The sequence below is a fragment of the Pituophis catenifer genome, unplaced genomic scaffold (genome assembly GCF_029215685.1).
Source record: "Pituophis catenifer annectens isolate HBS135680 unplaced genomic scaffold, rPitCat1.0.hap2 SCAF_3, whole genome shotgun sequence".
NCBI classification, from domain to species: Eukaryota; Metazoa; Chordata; class Lepidosauria; order Squamata; family Colubridae; genus Pituophis; species Pituophis catenifer.
The window spans coordinates 54,286,587-54,306,376 of record NW_027256883.1 but is presented as its reverse complement, the minus strand read 5'-3'; the positions used below and the strand labels follow the sequence as shown (position 1 = coordinate 54,306,376).

Below are 19,790 nucleotides of genomic sequence, written 5' to 3'. Positions count from 1 at the left end.
ACTTAAGAAACTTTCTGCTGGTATGATACAGGATGTCAGGTCCCATAATTCCAGCATGAGTTTTGTCATAATTTCAACCCCAAACTGGAGAGACATAATCTTTAAGTATGTGTGTCACATGCTCTTTAGATTTTTGACTGTTCAAGTCAAGTTATGTCTGCAGTGGGGCAATATAATTCCTTAAAATTCCAATTATGTGGCCATATAAAAACAAGTGGTAATCACACCCTAATCAGCATCTCCTGACTCAAACAAGACTACTCCATTTTGACAAAAAGACAAAAGCTGTGTCTTTCAGCAGCAAACTAAAAGAGTGTGTTAAAAAGTCCCAAAGGACAAATTGTCACATTTTTGCATCTTATTTATTGAAAAATGTGTTTTTTCCAGAGATGAAGCTAATTGTTAATGCACAAATGAAAACTCTGTGCGCTGTAATACCATACACCCCATGATTTAAAGGCATGTGAATGCCAAGAATGTAAAGAGGTCAGGACAGTCTTTCTTTATCCCACCCTTACAGCCCACCCACAAATTAAAAAATCTGTGTCAAAGTACATTTGTTACACTGTGCCCAGAATTTGGGATTGCATTATATGACAAGTGCACCAGAGAATTAAGAACTTTGAGGAAAGAGAGCAAGTGCACAATTGTACTCACTGTGCCAAGTACATGTTTTGCCAAAACATTACCATGTTCTTTAAAATAAATGAATTATTCTTTATTCTACTTGTTCTTCTACAGCAGTGGTCCCCAACCTTTTTATCGCCGCGGACCAATCAGCCTTTGTTAATTTTACCGTGGCCCGCTGAGCGCGCGCAGGGGTGGGGGCTTTGGGCCACACGTGCGTACCTGCGCGGGGCTCTCTTCCCTGGAGCCTTTGCGCACGGCCCAGGAGCTTTTGCGCACGGCCCAGGAGCTTTTGCGCACGGCCCAGGAGCCTTTGCGCTGCAGCATTCATGTCCCCCGGCCGCTGCGCGGCCCGATGCCAGGTACTCCACGGCCCGGCACCGGTCCGCGGACCGGGGGTTGGGGACCACTGTTCTACAGAATTAAACAGTGAAAGATTCATTTTGATACTGAAGAAGGGAAAAAAGCTTAGAATTTGCTTGTGTGAAGTTGTTTGCTATACATATCTCTTGCTGTTCATAGATTTGTATTTGGATTTAAGGCTACATCTCTGTACAGAAATAGAATCTTTCTGATGGGAGATTACACATTTTTAAAACCAGCATTGGCGTTGGTTTTTTCCATTTTTTTCTGGGGTTTGGTGGAACTGGTCCAACTATTTGCTGGGAATTCATGCTGGTGTCAGGATCTTGCCATCTTGAGTCAACTAATTAATCCATCTAATTTAGTATTAATCAGATTGATGAATGCTAAGTGAAAACAAAAGAAACTACACAATGAGTTAATTAATGTGTGAACCCTATTGAAGTGTGGTTCTTTGGGTTCTGTCTTAGCATGATGGTAAAGCTAGTCACTGATTTATAACATGCTTTGTAGCTTATTATCAGGGGCGAAATCCAGCAGGTTCTGACAGGTTCTGGAGAACCGGTAGTGGAAATTTTGAGTAGTTCGGAGAACCGGTAGCGGAAATTTTGAGTAGTTCAGAGAACCGGCAAATACCACCTCTGGCTGGTCCCAGAGTGGGGTGGGAATGGAGATTTTGCAATATCCTTCCCCAGGAGTGGGGTGGGAATTTTGCAGCATCCTTCCCCTGGAGTGGGGTGGAAATGGAGATTTTGCAGTATCCTTCCCCTGCCACGCCCACCAAGCCACATCACACCCACCAAGCAGAACCGGTAGTAAAAAAAAATTGAATTTCACCGCTGCTTATCATTCCATGTCATGCTATCCACTGTGACTCCTTCTATAAGATTAAATAAGACATGCCTTAGTGCAATGTGTGAACTCAGCCATTAACTTGCAGTAGCTGAGTTTCAGATGAATTTCTTCCAGCTCGTCCTGAAGATCCTAGACTCTGAACAACTGATCTACTATTAGTTACATTCAGGTACACCCAGCAATTATTATGAACCCAAATGGTCTATTAAATGTTTAGATCTTGAATGATCCATTGTAAGGCACAGGAGTGGATGGATAGATGCAAGTCAGATGACAACTAATTAGGTTTTATTAGATTATGCTCTATATTTTAAATCAAGATGGTTAACAAAAGTTAAAACAAAAACATAATAGAAAGAATTAAAATACTGATTAAAATGAACTATAAAGTAAAATACTAAAATAATCTAATAATGACAGATCTGGTAAAAGAGAAATGACTATACAGATTTCCTAAACACAGAGGGAGAGGGAGCCAAATTTAACTCATTCCATAACTTAAACTTAACAGAAGTGTCAAACTGGCGGCCCGCCCGCAGGCCGGATGTGTCACACATAGGCCACGCCCACCCCAGCTCCGCGAAGGGGAAAATGACACAAAACATCACATGATGGCAACATGGCGCCACAAGTTTGACACCTGTGACTTAGAAGGACAGTAGGAGAAGGTCCCCCCTTTCAGGTGTGACATTAAGTATACTTTGCCATAGGGATGATTTTCAAAAGGGCTTCCCTGCAGATCTCAACAACTGGATAGTTTTGTAATAGAAAAGGCAATCCTTTAAATATTCAGACTCTAAACTATAAGGGACCTTTTGGGGAAATAGCAACAGCTTAAAATCTGCCTCGTTTGCAATTAGCCACTATCATCTTTCAATACCATTATCCTATGATCCTGTGTCTTGTATCCATGCCAGTCAGTTTTCAATTGTAGCTACATTGAATTGGTGAAGAAGAATTTATAGTTACTGATATTATTTTATTTTGATTTATTTCTATTGCTGAAGTTCTTCAAGTTTTTATTATTCCATTCCTGAAATTCCCATTGTGCTTGCTTCTTAACTTTGCCTATCTTGAAGAGCTGATGTCAATCTTGAAAGCCTGTCCAAGTTTTTCTCTGTCCCATGTATACTAAACAAAATCAATGTAGGGTATTTTTTAGCTTCTTTCTCATACTTCCCTCTTTCTCAAGACCATGGGATCATTTCTGTGAACTCCCAATTAATTGCTTGTTCATTCCTACCATATGCCCAAGACCAAATCCTTTAAACAAATATGCAGTACCTGAAATTAATAGGTTATTCTTGTCAAAATAATATTTTGTATGGGTTCTAATGTCCTACTTTCCTTTAGTAATATAATATTTGGAGAATTGTACCAGGAATAGTGCATATAGAAATATATTTCAAAGCCATGCAAAATCATTGGCACTATATATCTATATAAAGGACAACATTGCAATATGCATTAAACATATAAAATGAAGAATATTAAATAATTAGAAAATAATTAGCAGATTAGATTAGAAAATAATTTGAAAATTAAAAAAAAAAACTTACTTGAAGCAGCTAAATGGGGAGATGTGATTTACATGATAATTGAGATTCCAACAGATACTTTAAATCTTTCCATCATTAACAGGAATCAATTATCCCAGAAAAGTCAGAATGCAGAATTAACCTTCACTTATACGCCATCTTTATGTTGAATAGGAGTGTATTTGTTCTTAAAATTATCTTATTTTTTGTAAACTTAAGCAAGTGAATAAAAAGAGGTAGCATATTGCAAGAAAGAACAGGCAGAGAAGAGGAAATCAATTTTTCCAACGCTTAGAAAAATTGAAGGTAATGAAAAGGAGGCAACTAGAAGACAAGATGGCTTATATTACCACCGTGACACAACCATCCGCTTAGAAAACTGAAAGAAGTAATTATTAACAGTCAATCATATTACTGGGAGAAGGCAGTCCCATAAATATCAAGTACCATGAAAGGCTGTAGAGGTGACAACCAACACCTTGAATGGCATCCAGAAGCCAACTGGGAACCAGTACACCTCTCTAGATGGAGGTGTTACATGGGTATCTCAAAGTTCGTCCATAAATATTCAAGCCACCAGATTCTGGATTAACCTTAGTTTCTGAATGCTGTTCAGAGGAAGACCCATATTGAAAGTGACTGAATGACTGAACAACTGACTAGAGGTGGGAGATCACCCTTACGTTTTTGGAAGGTAAGTAAACATTTGGTTTGAACCATGATGCACATCATATATGTTGGCGAGACATGCTTTTGAGAAGTGTGTGGGTTTTCTGCATTACTTACCCTGCATCAGGGTTTATACTAGTTTCATGTTGTTTGATGTTGTCAAACATCAAGAAATCGCATCACTCAGTCAGCAACCATAGTCAGAAAGAACTTCAGAGGCTACAAAAAGATCTGAGGGCTTGGGGTTACAGTGTTGGGTCTCAGGTTGCTTATTTTTGATGTGCCAGAAATGATATATTGTGCAGAATTATCGCCTTTATTTGTTGTTAACTACAGAACACACTTTCAGTTCAGTTGGGGGTGGTGGTGGTTGTGGAATGAAGTAAATTCTGTTGAAGTTGTGTAATTGTTACTTTGTTTCATGGAGCAGATGAACTACAGAAGAGTTGTTATAATTATATGTAGTGCCCATTTGTTATCTAAAACTGTGTCGTTTCAGATAAATGCATGACAATGCAGAGATTGAATATTCTACTTTAAATTGTTTCAATTTAATTTCACATGCTTTTTTACTAGATAGGGAAACACTGCTGAAGACTGCAAATAAATACAAAAGGCAGACTGCTGATAAATTTAGTTGTTTCAGCATACTTCTATTTTCCATTATTCTATTTCCATTAGCTGTCAACAGCATGTGAGACATTTACAGATTTCACTTTGCATTGTCTTTTCAAATAAATATATTTCACAAAGAAATAATACAGATAATAACAATATCTATTGAAAACCTCAGTAAACCTTCCCTTTACACTCAAACTGTCATTTTAGATGAGGAAGTGAAATTGTTTCAAAAACCTTTGTTCATTTGAGTTATGTTGGGAAGGATTTAATGTAAGTCACAGCAAGATGAAGATCTGGACCATTATTATACTTGATTCATTTAAGCTAACCCATAATTTGCCCAAGTTGTTCAACACACCAGTTGCTAACAGTGATTTACAAACCAGAGAGACTGGGTTCACACATTGCCTGAAGCCCCAAACAAGCAAACCACACCAATAGGATTTACATAGGATACAATGTAAGCCACTGAAGCCTTGTTTGATTTAGGCTTAATACATTGTTTGGAACTAGTCATCTATGTTGTGAAGCAACGCATAATAGCAAGCACTTAGTACTTAAACTTATATACCGCGTCACAGTCCTCTCTAAGTGGTTTACAGAATCAGCATATAGCCCCCAACAATCTGAGTCCTCATTTTACTGACCTTTTTTTTTAATTTGATTTATATGCCGCCCTTCTCCGGAGACTCAGGGCGGCTTACAATGCGTTAAGCAATAGCCTTCATACTTTTGTATATTTATACAAAGTCAGCTTATTGCCCCCACAAACTGGGTCCTCAATTTACCTACCTTAGAAAGGATGGAGGGCTGAGTCAGCCTCGAGCCGGTGAGAATTGAACTGCTGGCAGTCAGCAGAATTAGCCTGCGATACTGCATTCTAACTACTGTGCCATCATGGCTCTTCAACCTAGATCAACCTTTCTAATTTTTTATTTTTTTCTACTATGGAGGAACCCTTGAAATAATTTTCAGGTCTCAGGGAACCCTGCATAAAATTTATATCCATAGCTAGCAATGCACAGTATATGATGTTCAAACATTTTTTCCCCTAGTCATGACCTCTCACATAACCCCACTTGAGCAAATCTAGTCTAGTCAATATGAACACTCAATCCACATTTCATAGCAGCCAGAAAGCTTTTACTTTTCTTTGCAGGACTAAGGGACCTTCTTTCTTTTGTTATATTATCAGTAGATGGTGATAAGCCATTGGGTGCTTTTTTAATTTCTGGAAGTTATTGCTATTGCAATTCAACCCTATTCTTGGAAATCTGGAGTAACTCTGGATAAGCAAGTTTGAGAACAATCCTATTGATCCGATGTGCTCACTATTAAGCACTTAGCTTTTTTCCATAGGATCATTACATCCAAATCTCTTGACTCAGGTTTCTCCGGTCATTCCTTAAAAAACACTTGCTTCCTGGAAAACCTCTAGTACCTTACATTAATTCAGCTAACTTCCTGTCAATTGAAATAATTATTTTCCATAGATATTTTGGAGCTTCCCATGGTCTTGAACCAGGATAGTAATTGTTCTTTTGTTTAAATAACAAACAATAGGAGGAAAATGGAATGTTCTCACTCTGTGCTTTACCATGCAACTCATCAAGGAGGAGAAAGGGAAAACATTTGATATTTTCTGTCAAGTGAAATATTATCAGTCCATTGCTAATCTAGCAGTTTTGAGGCCAAGGCTTGTTCTGATGCTGATAAGCAGCTTGCGAGACTGAATAAGGAGGAAAGATGGGGCTATGCCTTAGCACAAATGTTAGACACAGCATCTTGGCTTTAACCATTAAGTCAAATCCACTTAGGCAACTTTTTTTTGTTGGCAAAATCAGCTTCCTTTAACAATTGTAACCAGAGTTTGAACAACTAAGATTAAAAGTTGAGGGGCGATTCCTGAAAAATAAGACATCATTTTTAATTCTGAGATGTGACGTTTATTTATAGATTAACAACGACGAGGAAGTTGTAAACAGACATGAAATTAATGTTGAAATTCTCCGAGGTTTAATATGACTGTTCACATAGTAATCAAAGAAAGTTCTTAGTATGTTTTGCTGTTTGAACTTTCTACTGGAAGTTGATGGCAGAAGAGTTCTTTTACTTAAATAATTTAGTACACTAAAAAGATTCCGGCCATATTTACAATTATGACATCATTATCTTAAAAAAAAGCTTAAACATTGAAGTATATTTATGTACCCAGCTAAACTTAAGATATTTAATATATTAAGGTGTAACTCAATCTCTCCTTCCCAAAATTTCCCAATTTACAGTGTTAGCTGGACAGACAAGCAGTTAAAAGGGCTCTTATGTTTCCTTTAGTGTTTGGCATCTGTAAGCATACCATCTTCATAATCACCCATTACTTGTAGTATGTATGTTCCAGTATGGAGAAGAAGTTGCCCTGTTACTTGGGCAATCTGTGACAGAAAACGAAGTATCCTCCTGTGAAGAAGATAACATTTGGCTGAGTCAAATGTAAACTGTGATCATCAGAGTATGGATTACAGCAATGACTTATCTGACAAAGATGGTTCAGTTTATACAAAGTAGTGCTATTGTAATTAGCATTTTTACTGTCTTTTTCAGTTAAAGTTAATTTTAAAATGCTAAAACATTACATATTAAATTCTTATATGAGAAACTCCAGACACTACTACCATCTAGTGCAGGGCTGTTAAACTCCCAGTCTGTGGGCTGGATGTGTCATGCACTGGCTACGCCCGGTTTAGCAAAGGAGGTAAAAAAAATCCTGATACGTGACTCCACAACTTGAGTTTGACACCCCTGAACTAGTGCCTCAATATCCAAAACTTATCCACACAGTGGATAATTCTGCTATTTGTAAAGAATTAAAGGAGGAATAGGCTGGAACTAATTTTTGATATTATAGAGTTAGGCAAGCACAAATTAATAAATTATTGTGTTTTCAATACTTAGTTTAAAGAAAGACAAATATGGAATTACTTTTCAATAAACTGAAACTTATCAGAATTATTTCTATCTTCAAAGAATTTTTATTCTTCCTATTGTAATAGAACTTGGATTTAATGATAAATGTCCAATATTACTCAACTAAAATATGGAAATAAATAAGCCAGTGATTCTACTTGAGATAGCCATTTCTTACCCTTACATTCTACACTTCCTCTAAAAAGTTAAATGCACCCTATCTAAATTCACAAATCACTGTCACCTTATAATCACCCTTGAAAAAGGTTAGACCGAGATGTCATAGAATGGCCTTCATGGTTTATGGGGGCGATCATCTACTTTGATTCCTCCTGTTCAGTGAAATGTGCTCAATTTTATTCGTGGTCTTTCATAAGCACCTATGCCTGATAGGCTTCTAATCCAGGAGGGCTGGTCTTATGAACTTTGACCTGCTTAAGTTAATAAAAACAAGGCTACACTTTGTCCTAGTTAAGTTGTAAAGGCTCAGCACCTTAAATAAGCGCTTCTTAAAGTAAAAAGTAGAATATGCTATATTTCTGATTGCATAAGCTTTTAGAAGAGTTTTGTTAGAATATCTATGATCATTTTGTTCCATATATAACACTAGAAATGTATATTTGTAAATGTATAAATGTATACTAGTGTTGTTTTGAAAGGCAGCAAACAAATTTAATACTTACCTTAGAATACTTTTTGCTCCCATACACTTGATGTCATAGGACACAGAATATATTTCGTAGAAGGTAGCTTTAATATTCAAACAACCAATGAAATCCTTAGGATTCAGTTTGTACAAATCCAGAGTGAAATTTGCTACTCCCATTTTCTTTGGTTGCTGTATTGTTGCAATACCATAATGTAATCCCTATATCAAGATGCAGAAAAATATGCATTAAATATTAGACTACTTACCCAAACATTTGTAATACCTGTTAAACTATACTGAAAGTTTGGGACAAGTCCATACTGAAAGTTTGGGACAAGTTTTCCCTTCTTTTAACTTGGAGATATGGATGTAGATTTCATCTTTCCTTCAAAAACAGAAGACTGATTCATAGTTAATTTTCCCTTAACTACAATAACCCAGTGAATTAGGTTATATTATTAGACAATGGCAGACCCAGTGTCAACACCATCATTAAAACAAGGCTTGTTTACATTGCTAACTAGTAATTTTTTTTTATTAAAAACAAGACTGAAACCTCATGCATTAGTTACGATTTCTGTAATAATATGCTATTATGTTTTTAACAGATGTATTTGTCAAGGCATGTTTTAATATATTAAAGTCTCTGATACCAACAGACTAAACTATAGCAAATATATGCAAAAATTTACAAGTGTAAATTCAGGCAATTCTATAAAAGAAATACTGAGAAAATATATTATGGTTTATGGAGACAATATTTAGTAGAAACAGATCCCAGCAGCTGGTATAGATAAACAGTGAGACAAGAAAGCTGAAAAATTTCTAATCCTATTTAGATCATATAATAGTAGTATCAATAGCAATACAATTTTACTACTACTGCTGCTGCTACTCAGCTAGGTAAGAAAAAGTAGTAATGAATATAAGAAAATTTATGCTTTCCTTTAGACCTAGACAGACTTATGTGGAATAAATCAAATGAATGCTAAAGATGAGCTGAGAAAAATGTCAAAGAAACAAAAAAGAATCTCATAAAAGTTTTTGGAAAAAGACTAATTGTAGATCACTTTTATAAACTATTATAGTAGAAGCATTGTTCTGGGAATACTTGAATAGACCTTGAAACCAGTATTTATTTATATAAACCTTTCTATCCTCTGTCCTCAGAAAAGCTGAACTGACAAAGTGAAGGGGCCAATTCTCCTCATTCTCCTCACTCAATGAAATTTGCAGTATAGCTTTGGAGACTCATGCCGAAGAAGAGAAATATAACCATACTAGTTGGTGGTTGGAATGGAGTACCTTAAGAGCAAAACACTTACTGGCTTCCATTTCTGTCCCTTCTCCAAAAGCATGAGTTGTGTATTATCCCCTAGTGACTGGAAGAAGTCTTCAGTATCCACCACCGTTCCATCTTCCTCTAGAACCAGTGTTATTAATCCAGCAGTTATCATTAAAGCATCCAAGGTCTACAGATGAAGCAATACAAGAAAACTTAATTTGAAATTCCTTTTATGAAAGTTATCATAAGTCAGGTGGGAATCATTTCTGATTTACTCAAAGTGAATCTTTCCTGTAAAGTAGAAGATGCATTTCATCATCTACTACAGGGGTGTCAAACTCGTGTTGTCATGGCGGCATCACGTGACATATTGGGACTTTCCCCCCCTTTGCTAAACAGGGTGGGGAAGGATCAGCATGTGACGCATCTGGCCTGCGGGCCACAAGTTTGACACCCCTGATCTACCAGGAAGTGAAAATAAAGATCTTAATTCTCCCTGACAGTATCTTCAGGAACATATTGTATAGGTACAGTAGGCTATGTAGAGCATATACGCAGAAACTATTGCACACATTTGGATCAAAATAGAAACTTTTAATGGAGCTGGAACAAGAATACTTAAGCATGATTGGCAGGCTTATGTTTCTTTAGAGAGTCAACCTTGTTGATAAGCTCCTGTAAACTGCTTGCCACAAGTCCTCTCCGGCTGCTTCTGTCATGGTTACAAACACGAAAAGGCCGAGCTGCACATGGAAGCAGTGCTTGTTTTGTTACTGATCCCACCGATGTTCCCACTGATACTAGAGATCTGAAAGAGAAATACAGTACTTTCTTTTACTTAATGTTCCTACTGACTATGGAAGTTTCAGTTTAAAAAGTTTCAAAAGCAGCCTTTACCAATATGGAGCCAATGATATATTGTAATTCCTACTGCTGAAATTCTTAGCCAGCAAGAACCGGACAGGCTGACTTGGAATTCTGAGAGTTGTATTCCAGAAAATACTTCCTTATATTCCAGAAATATTTGAAGTAGTTTTCCAAAAATACTGATACTATTGTTTGAAGAAATATTTGAAGAAAAGTAGGCTGTAGTTTGAAAAAATACTATTGCTAAAAATATGGCTCATTCCTCAAACTGTTTGCTGAATTAAAAGACCAGAAGCGTGTGGCAAATGCTTTTTGGTTTTCAAAATATATATTTCAAATTTAATTTCTATTTTAGGCCCACCCTTTCTAGGAGACAGAAAAGCCAAGAACAATCTTTGTCTGAAAGTCCTAACCTGAATTCCTATTCCTCTTTTTATAGAGGAAATGAAGGCAACTTTTGATCCAGCTGGCAAGTTTATTATTTTTATTCTAACTAATAATTGTATTTAGATTCCTTAAAGATAAATCTAATTTGGGGGAGTTTCCATGTTAGTTTTATATCTTTGGAATAGTAATATCTGGAGGCCTTGCCAGCTTAGTTATGATAACCCAGCAGCTGAGAAAGCAAAGATCTGAGGCCATACTATATTTCTCCAACCTAGTTTTAGTGTCCAGTTAAAGAGGCAAGTGGATTGTAACTATATCTAATACCGGCACATTATATGATTTTTATTTTGGGCATAAGACTTCAGCAGGTTCTCTCTACAAAATATATATAACTTGAACTAAAGTTAGAAAATTCACCAGCTTTTTATTGGCAACCAGTAAAATAGTTTAATGAATGAAGCTAACATTAAGTACCACCAGCAATAGTTTTATTTTCTAATGCGGGGCAGGGAATTACCAAATGCACACAGCCTAAACTCTTAGTAGATTTGAAGAGCATAGCAACAATGACATTAAATCCAGCTGCAGATTGTCAAAACTGGTAGCTTTTGCAGGAGTTTTTACCAGGATACTTAAGGAAAAATGTTCTACTATTTAAAGTTTACAGGAAACCCTAACAAAAACAAAGTTCATATATCTTAAAAAGAATCCCAAAGAAACACTGCTTCCATTTTCAGGAAACTACCTCCCTCCACCCAAAAAAATCTGTCAACTTTTAGAGGACTGTCAGAGGAGAGTTGAATTATTATATGTAGGAAGTTGGCCAACTAGTTACATTAGCTAATGGTAATTTCTATAGTAAGATACAGCTTAAGTTATCAACTGAACTCTTGCATCTGGTTAATTTATAATTTAGCTCAACATATTTGGAAAGATCTTGGTTAGAGAAGGTTGGTTTTAGTCCTCACTTGATTGCCAGTGGGGACCTAGCCAAAATTTCACTAGGTTCAGACAAACCTGATGCCAATTACAGCAATAAGATTCAAGTCAGAGGAATATATCTTTTGATAGATCACTCGTGACTTTGTCAATGAAGCAATATTGTTTTAAACATTCTTCCTTATATTGCCCCATATTTCTTAAGCCTCTTAATAACACCATGTCTATTTGTTAGTCCAAAGCAAATCTGCAGCAATATGGGACATTATTGAGAAGCAATCTACTGTATATGACTAAAACTGCATCCCTGTTAAAGTAGCATATCAACAACCTATTTGCCTAAATGTCCTTTGAGTTCTAGCTGCTGTTGCCTTTAACATTTCTGTACGGTAATAAGAAAAAAAAAAAGAACCTCATCACCAGTTGACCTAATACCATATGCTCAAAACTCAGTCAGTTTATTAGAGTAAAGTGGTACCAAATTGCATTACTAGTTTGCGCAAATTTCAGTGTGGTTCCAAGTACAAAGGCTGTCTATTTCAATTCATCTTGAGTTATGTGACATTTGTCTACAGAAAGACTTTAAGTCCCTGAAGGCCTTATGTTAAAAAACAGTGCAATTCATGGATCAGATTAACTGTAGCAAAGGTTTTCAATGGAAAAAATGTTAAATAGATATAAAATCACATTGTAATTAAAGCTCACAACATGATATCCAATCTTCAACTGAATGGATCAGCTTTAAGTGAAGCATTTTCAAAGTTTTTAGATGTCAACACTAGTGATACAGATTTAGTACAGAGCCCTTATGACCATAATTGAGCCTTGATAGTCATAAAGTGGGTCAACCTTTTTTGCAGTGGTCATTAAACAAACCCAGTTTGCTATGGGGCATTTCCCTCCCCACAAACTAGAAATATATTCGTTTCCAGGGGAAAAAAGCATTGTAAATTGTAGTCACATGACTACAGGGCATTGCAAATGGTTGGTTGCCAAATGCCCAAAATGCAGTTGCATGACAAGGGGGAATTTGGATGTTAGGAACAGAGTGGTAAATACCTTTGGGGGGGGGTCTGTCGTGACTTAAATGGTTGCTAACAACTGGTTGTAAATTGAGGACTACCTGAAGTGCTTTCGGTATTCTCAGTAAAAGTTTAGTGAGTCCAATGTATGCTTGTCCAACACACCAGTCTTATTTGTCTTACACTTCTACCCCACAAGCTTTGTATTGTTTCAATTTTCTTTTAGTCTTTTCACCAAAAGTGGCGGATTAACACTTGACCTAGTTTGTTGGATTAACAAAAGTCCCTGGGTTCCTGCAACACATTGACATGTACCCTAACTTTGTCAGCTGCTTTGGTTTATACTAAATGGCTTAACAGTTAAAAACTCAATATTTGGCTCAGAATCCCATTCCAATAAAGAAAAAAAAAGACTTCCCAAATATACCATGCTTTCTAGCTTATGCCAAAAACTGGACAGTTTTTTCTGGAATACAGATGAAACTGCAATTTTCAGATGAGGGTCACAGCCACTGCAACAAGCCATTTTACTTTCTTAAGTCACTATAAGGCAGCGAAGCGCTACTTGCGGTCTACTCCTTTTTTTCACAGTGTAAAAAGTAGGCGAGACGAGTATACAGGCATAGGCAGGGGGCAAGGTAGGTTCCTTTCCTCCCGGGAGCTGAGCTCCTCTTAGGGCGACGCCACCCGGGGGCTCCCCCATTCGCTTCTCGATTAACAAGCTAACGAGGGGGCGGCGAAGCTACTAAGAGGAGCGGGAGCCGGAAAGCGCCTAGTTATAGGACCACAAGTTGGTGGTCGACCGCGGACTGAGGACCAAAGCTGCAGTCATGGCTGAGTCACGGGGGGCGAGGTGTGGCGCCGTGCAACAGAGAAATGCGAGAAAAAGGCGCTTCCCTGACTAGAAAATTCAACGCTGTGGGAAGGCGACCAGGGAGGCGAGTTCAGCTGCGCGGCAAAAACAAAACAAAACCCAAAAAACCCTGACAGGTTGCCTTGGTAACAAAGATACCCGCGCACCGCGCGCGCACACCCCCAGTTCGGCAAACGGGATGGTTGCCGGCTGAAGTGGTAGCATACTGTACTTACCGCAACAAAACCGCCGCGTAATCACGAGCGCTTTCCACGGCCATCGTCGGCTACTGTTCCTTCTCACCTATGGGCCCCTCCGCTACTCCTTATGAGCAAGGGCGCCCCGCCCTCCTTGTCCTTTACGCAGCAGAACCGCCCATTGATCAGAGGCGAAAGAGGGGAGAGAAATCCGGCACGCAAAAAGGAAGTGATTTCAGAGGGTGCTTATCTTCGTTTGGGTGGTGCCCGATGCTTTTATTGGCACAAGGCCGATGGATCTTTTTTGCAAATCTACAAATTTATAATCGGAAGGCATTTCCCTTCACCTTTGATAGCTGTATAATACTACAAGAAAAAGGATGGCTTTACGCCGATCCATCTTTCAATATTTCGTATTTACTTCTCCAGGGAAGGCGTTCTATCTGATTCTTGATTCTAGAAAGCAAAGCTCTTGACCACCATTCATATTTTAGACACTTAAATACTGCTATCATTCCCTCGCCCTTTGCCCAAGCTTTGTCTTTTACACATAACCAACTTTCAAACCAAGTTGTTGAAGAAACTGGTTTGTTCTACTTGCTACCCTGAAGACCATAAGAGAACCACTTTATATGGACAGCTGATTCACATAGAGCATTATTATTGACACATAATGGCAACAGTTCTCCAAATTTTCAGGCAAAAGTTCCAGATCTGCATGGATAATATGCCAGGTTTTGTACTGTAAGTGAATTATAACTCCCCTTCCTCAGGCTGCACATTCAACATACTAGTTTCTTGAATTATGATATACAGAATGACCTGAGTAGCATTTAGAACTGTTCTCATGCTCTTATACTACTGCTTCTGTTGTATAAAATTGAACAAACTGTTTACAGTAGCATTGCATGCAAACTCAGTTTATGATAAACTCAAACATCTAGAGGACATTGTACTTCCTGTGCTACTTTCTTCCACATTGACCCAGAGCTGTTAATAGATGTTATTCAACCAATCTGGATCTGTCAAAGAACAGGATCAACTGAGTCACATTTACTCTTGTCAACAAAATTCTGAGAGACTGTCAAATGCTTTGCTGAAAATTATATATACTATATTCATAAGTCCTCACACTTCTGACATTCTTGATTAATGCAGGGAAATAAAAAGGTCTAGAAAGTACTGATGTACCTACACTATCCTTACATCCTTTTGACCCTTCCACTATGCTTATTTTTCTTTCCAACCTCTGAGAAGGTCTGGAGAGAAGAGATACCCACTTTCACTTGTATATCACTATAGCTTTCCATGCAAGGAGACTTGGCACAGCAGACTAAAGTGCTGTTAAGTAGCACTTAGCTGCCAGCTGTCTGCAATTACTGCAAATTCAAATCTCACCAGGCTCATTGTTGACTCAGCCTTCCATCCTTCCGAGGTAGGTAAAATGAGGACCCAGATTGTGGGGGCAATAAGCTGATATTGTATAAAAAGAATACCGTTTGGGGGGGGGAAGCCTTACTAAGCAGGTATATACAAAAAAAATTATGAAGGCTATTGCTTAACGCACTGTAAGTCGCCCTGAGTCTCCGGAGAAGGGCGGCATATAAATCGAACCAATGAATGAATGAATGAATGAATGAATGAATGAATGAATGAATGAAGTTTAGGATGTTAGAGGTCCTACATCTAATAGCATGGTGGACAGTTTAAGGTAAAGCCAAAATAGGGAGGCATGGAATCAGTCAGAACTAGGGGAAGGTGAAGTAATGCTATTTCCTGAACACACTATGATTCATCAAACGAAACTATAAAAATTGATTTGGCAAGACTTATTTTTGATAATCCATGTAGTTCTTATTTATCAATGTATTTTATTTTAAAAATATGCCAAGTTTCCAATACCTCATTTATTGTGTAAGAATTCTGATACAGTATCACAGAAGTTAGCCTTGACAAGTAAATTAAGGGTATCTAAATTTCTCTTGATCTATTTTAAATAGACAGATAGAAAAGGATTATAATCCATCACTTCAATTTGCATGGATGCCCACTTCCATGTGACTCTGGATGGCTTGCAAGAATTAAAAACAAATAATATAAACAATTGACATTGAGGTTTGCCTCAACCTAGACTAGTATTTTCCAAAGATGGCAGTTTGGCTAATCCTGGCTAAGCTATACAATACATATCTTATAGCTACCCTTTCTTCTTTAGAATGAAGTACATGTTGGCCATATCCTGATCTTAATTTCTAATGCTCTTTCTACTCTTTATTTCTTTCTTTAGGAAAATTAATGTACTGTATGCTGTTGAGTTTTTTTTTTAAATTTCATTTTTATGAGGCAGGATTCTTCTGAACAAAGGGACTGAGGAAAATGGGTAAACTCCCACACACATCTGGATCAGGCCTCTGTACAATTCCTCTCAAGTTAAAAAACAACAGAAAAACAGTTGGATATTACACATTTGTCTCTTGGTTTTATTGGAAAATGAAGCTGTTTTGACAAACATACATTAATAAGAATTATAGATATCATGATATAGTTCTTTATCCATTGGAAACAACTTTTAGTCTACCGAATAATAATTACACATTATTCCTCATAGCCCCCTATGAGGTAGAAATGTCCAGATTAATAGCAGACAACCAGTAATACAGAGTTTGTAACTGAACAAGAACATAACATCAAATGGCCCATAAGGTATATATAAACACCATAAACTAGTTAAGTTTCAGAGTTCTTGCAATAAAGATGCACAAAAACTCATGACTGTACAGCTCTTGAATACCTTATACATGCAAAATACTCAATAGGTCACCTTACCAACTTGATAGCCAAGTAATTTATGCTGTATTTTTCCACCTAAAAGCTTTTCTGTAAAGAACAGGCAGGCACACTTCTTTTTCAAGAACCATACATTTACTCGGGGATAAACAGCAGGGGGCTGTGACAAGAACCCAAAGTGGGTAAGGACATCCATTTTTTTCCACATACTGTAGCCCTTGGGGGGGGGGGGCTTTTCTTCCCAGACATCTGACATTGCACAAAAAATGGAAATTAGCCTATGAGGCTTAGGTTATTTGCCCTGTTATAAAGCATATATAAGAAAATAATGGCTAAGATATTAACTTCCTAGAAACCATTGTATTGGAAAACTAAGGGTAGGAAAATTAAGAACACTAAATGTGAAATCCTTATTTGAGGCCTTCGTATCAGTAATTCTTTTTTTAAAAAATGCAACTCTGGTACATGGATATTTTTCACCCAGATTTGCTTCAGACAAATTACTCCTTCAGATTGTTATGGACTTTAATATTAGCTTCCGTGAAGAACAATTCACAACCAGGTATGTTCCTTTTGATCTTCAGAATGGGAACAAAAACCTAGTTTCCATGGTTTCTATTCAGATTGCTACCCACAAGACCACTTTTTAAAAGGGATGAATGGGACAGTTAATATGAATTATAATCAAATCTAAATCTGGTGCCTATATTCTACCAATGCACAAAGTTTTGTGAATTAGTCTTCAATAATTACTGATACAACAAAGGCATGTATCTTTTTTCACACATTTAAAATATTTTTCCTCATTGCATTTGTAACTAAAGAAAAAATGGGCATGTAGCTTCAGATCATATTTTGCATCTTTTTTATTCTTAACCCAAGTAACGTGCACAAGACTACAGATGTAGCATCACATACAGTTTAGCCCCTATGTTACTATGAGCAAATTCTGTTTCAATCTTGTACCCTCCACTAATTTACTCATTAGGCAGATTATACTCTAATCCTGTTATGTTTTGTTATACAGAAGGAATATCTTTGCATAAGGTTTGCAAGTGATATTGAGGAAGTGCTTTTGAACATTCTGAAATGCTATAGAAATGCTATTATAAAATCAACAGTGCATAAAAGTGCATACGCTATCATTTTTAAACTTTTGTGCAACGGCAGTTTATCATATTTTATGATCCTGTCCTAATCTCTTATTAACATATTACTTCTTAATGTTTCAGTTCATTTAATGTTCCAGTTATTAAGTTTGTCTGATTTTTAACTGTATCTTGTTGACTGCAGACAGGAAAGAAATTAAGTGGCAGGAATTTTCCATTCATAAGGAAAGATGGAAGGGGAATGCTCATGTTTTCTTCACTAGTTGGTAAGTGAAGAAAGACATCTGTCACCAAAGAAGTTGACATAAATTTACTGAAGTAGAATTAATGATCTCTGATATCTTTTGTTTTTAGTAGTTTTTCACCTGCATTCTTAGGCCCTTCTGGTTTAACTGCACAATACATGCTTTATTATACACATTATCTTCAAAATTTCATTTTTTAAGTTATGCCACATTTCCTAAGTACTCAAACCACAAACCTCTTTAATATGGAAAAATGAAACAATTCATACAGACAGCACATTAGTGGCACAGAAGGGAAGAAGTGATTCATTGGCAACTGCTATTGTAACACAATTAACAATGAGTAACAAAGTTCTCATCACACAGTTAAACCTTTGAACTTTTGCACACATACAAAGATTAATTTCATGGAGGCAAATTTTTGGTAATATGTTGAATAGTGGAAGAATTTCTTGTTAGTGGTTCTTTATTAATTATCATCAAATTCTATAGCAGCTACAAAAACTAGTCAGCTGCAAATCCTTTATTTCAAACGTGTATTTAAATGAGGTCCTATTGCTTTTAATAGGTCTATTCTTAGAATTTGGATCCAATCCACTATACAGTTTTTTTTTTTAACTGGAGAATCTATCCAATTTTTAAACCTCTCAGAAAATGTATCTTCAATATTTAAGAGAATGGCCCAAATTCTTAGCTTCATGCATACAGGGATAATGGCTCATGTTTAAATTAAATTCATAAAAACATATTTATTTAGAAGTATCATAAATGCCATTTATCTTCACTGCATTTAGGAGTGAAAGATATCAAGAAAACAAAGTACACTATGGCCAATGTAATATTCTAGCACAGGGGTGTCAAACTTGCAGCCTGTGGGCTGGGTGTGTCACGCGCTGGTCACGCCCCCGGCCCGGTTTAGCAAAGGGGAAAAAAGCTGTGATATGTCATTTGACAACACAAGTTTGACACCCCTATTCTGGCATTTGGATAGAATATGGATTATCAATTCCAGCACTTAATCCATACTCATTGTCAATAACTCTAGTTCACATAAATCTAAAGCCTAATTTTGACAATGAGGGAGATAGTAAACTATTCCTAAATTGTATTAGTAGGAATGCCAAGAGGGGGCTCATAAGAGTTTATCACAACAATTTATAATACTCAAGCATAGAAAACAATCCGTCAGTGAAAAGATTAGGGTAAGATCCCTTTCATTGTAATTTCTGTTTCTTAGGTATTTATTTGGAAATATCATGCAACATTTCATTATGTAAACCAAAGTTCTAAAAGTTTGCCACCTTATATGCTGCTTATGAAAACTCAGCCCAAGTCATGCCCATTTCCACCCAAGAAAGCAGTATTTCTTGTGACATATCTAGCCACAATTTTTGTATAATAGTGAGATACTTTTTTTCAGTTCTGTTCCATAGGATAAACTACAAAGCACTTTTCAAAGAATATTAACTCAGCATTACAGGAATCTCTCTGCTAGTTTTGAATTTTCTCCACAATAATCATTCAAGGATACACAATGGCCATCTCAGCACATAACAGCACCTGCCTGGGTTTGAAAGCTAAGCAGAGGTGGGCCTGATTAAGATTGCAGTGGAAAACCACCTGAAAATACCAGTATCAGAGCTTTAGATTAGACTGAGAAGTAAAAAAAGAAAAGCAACACTATAGCAATAGCACTTAGACTTATATACCGCTTCACAGTGCTTTACAGCCCTCTCTAAGCAATTTACAGAGTCAGCATACTATCCTAGAGAAGGCAATAGAAAATCACTTCTGTATTGTTATCAAGAAAATT

The 19,790-nt window shown here is 36.9% G+C and overlaps 1 protein-coding gene across 1 annotated transcript; it reads right to left on the bottom strand.

The window, feature by feature from the left end:
• Positions 1-6,623: 6,623 nt before the first annotated feature.
• CIDEA (cell death inducing DFFA like effector a) lies at positions 6,624-14,010 on the bottom strand. Its single transcript, XM_070942392.1, has 5 exons — positions 13,876-14,010; positions 10,232-10,379; positions 9,612-9,758; positions 8,321-8,505; positions 6,624-7,130 (listed from the first exon to the last, which is right to left on the bottom strand). The coding sequence occupies exons 1-5, from the start codon at positions 13,917-13,919 to the stop codon at positions 7,004-7,006; spliced, it is 651 nt and encodes a 216-aa protein (XP_070798493.1). The 5' UTR covers positions 13,920-14,010; the 3' UTR covers positions 6,624-7,003.
• Between the last annotated feature and the right edge of the window lie 5,780 nt (positions 14,011-19,790).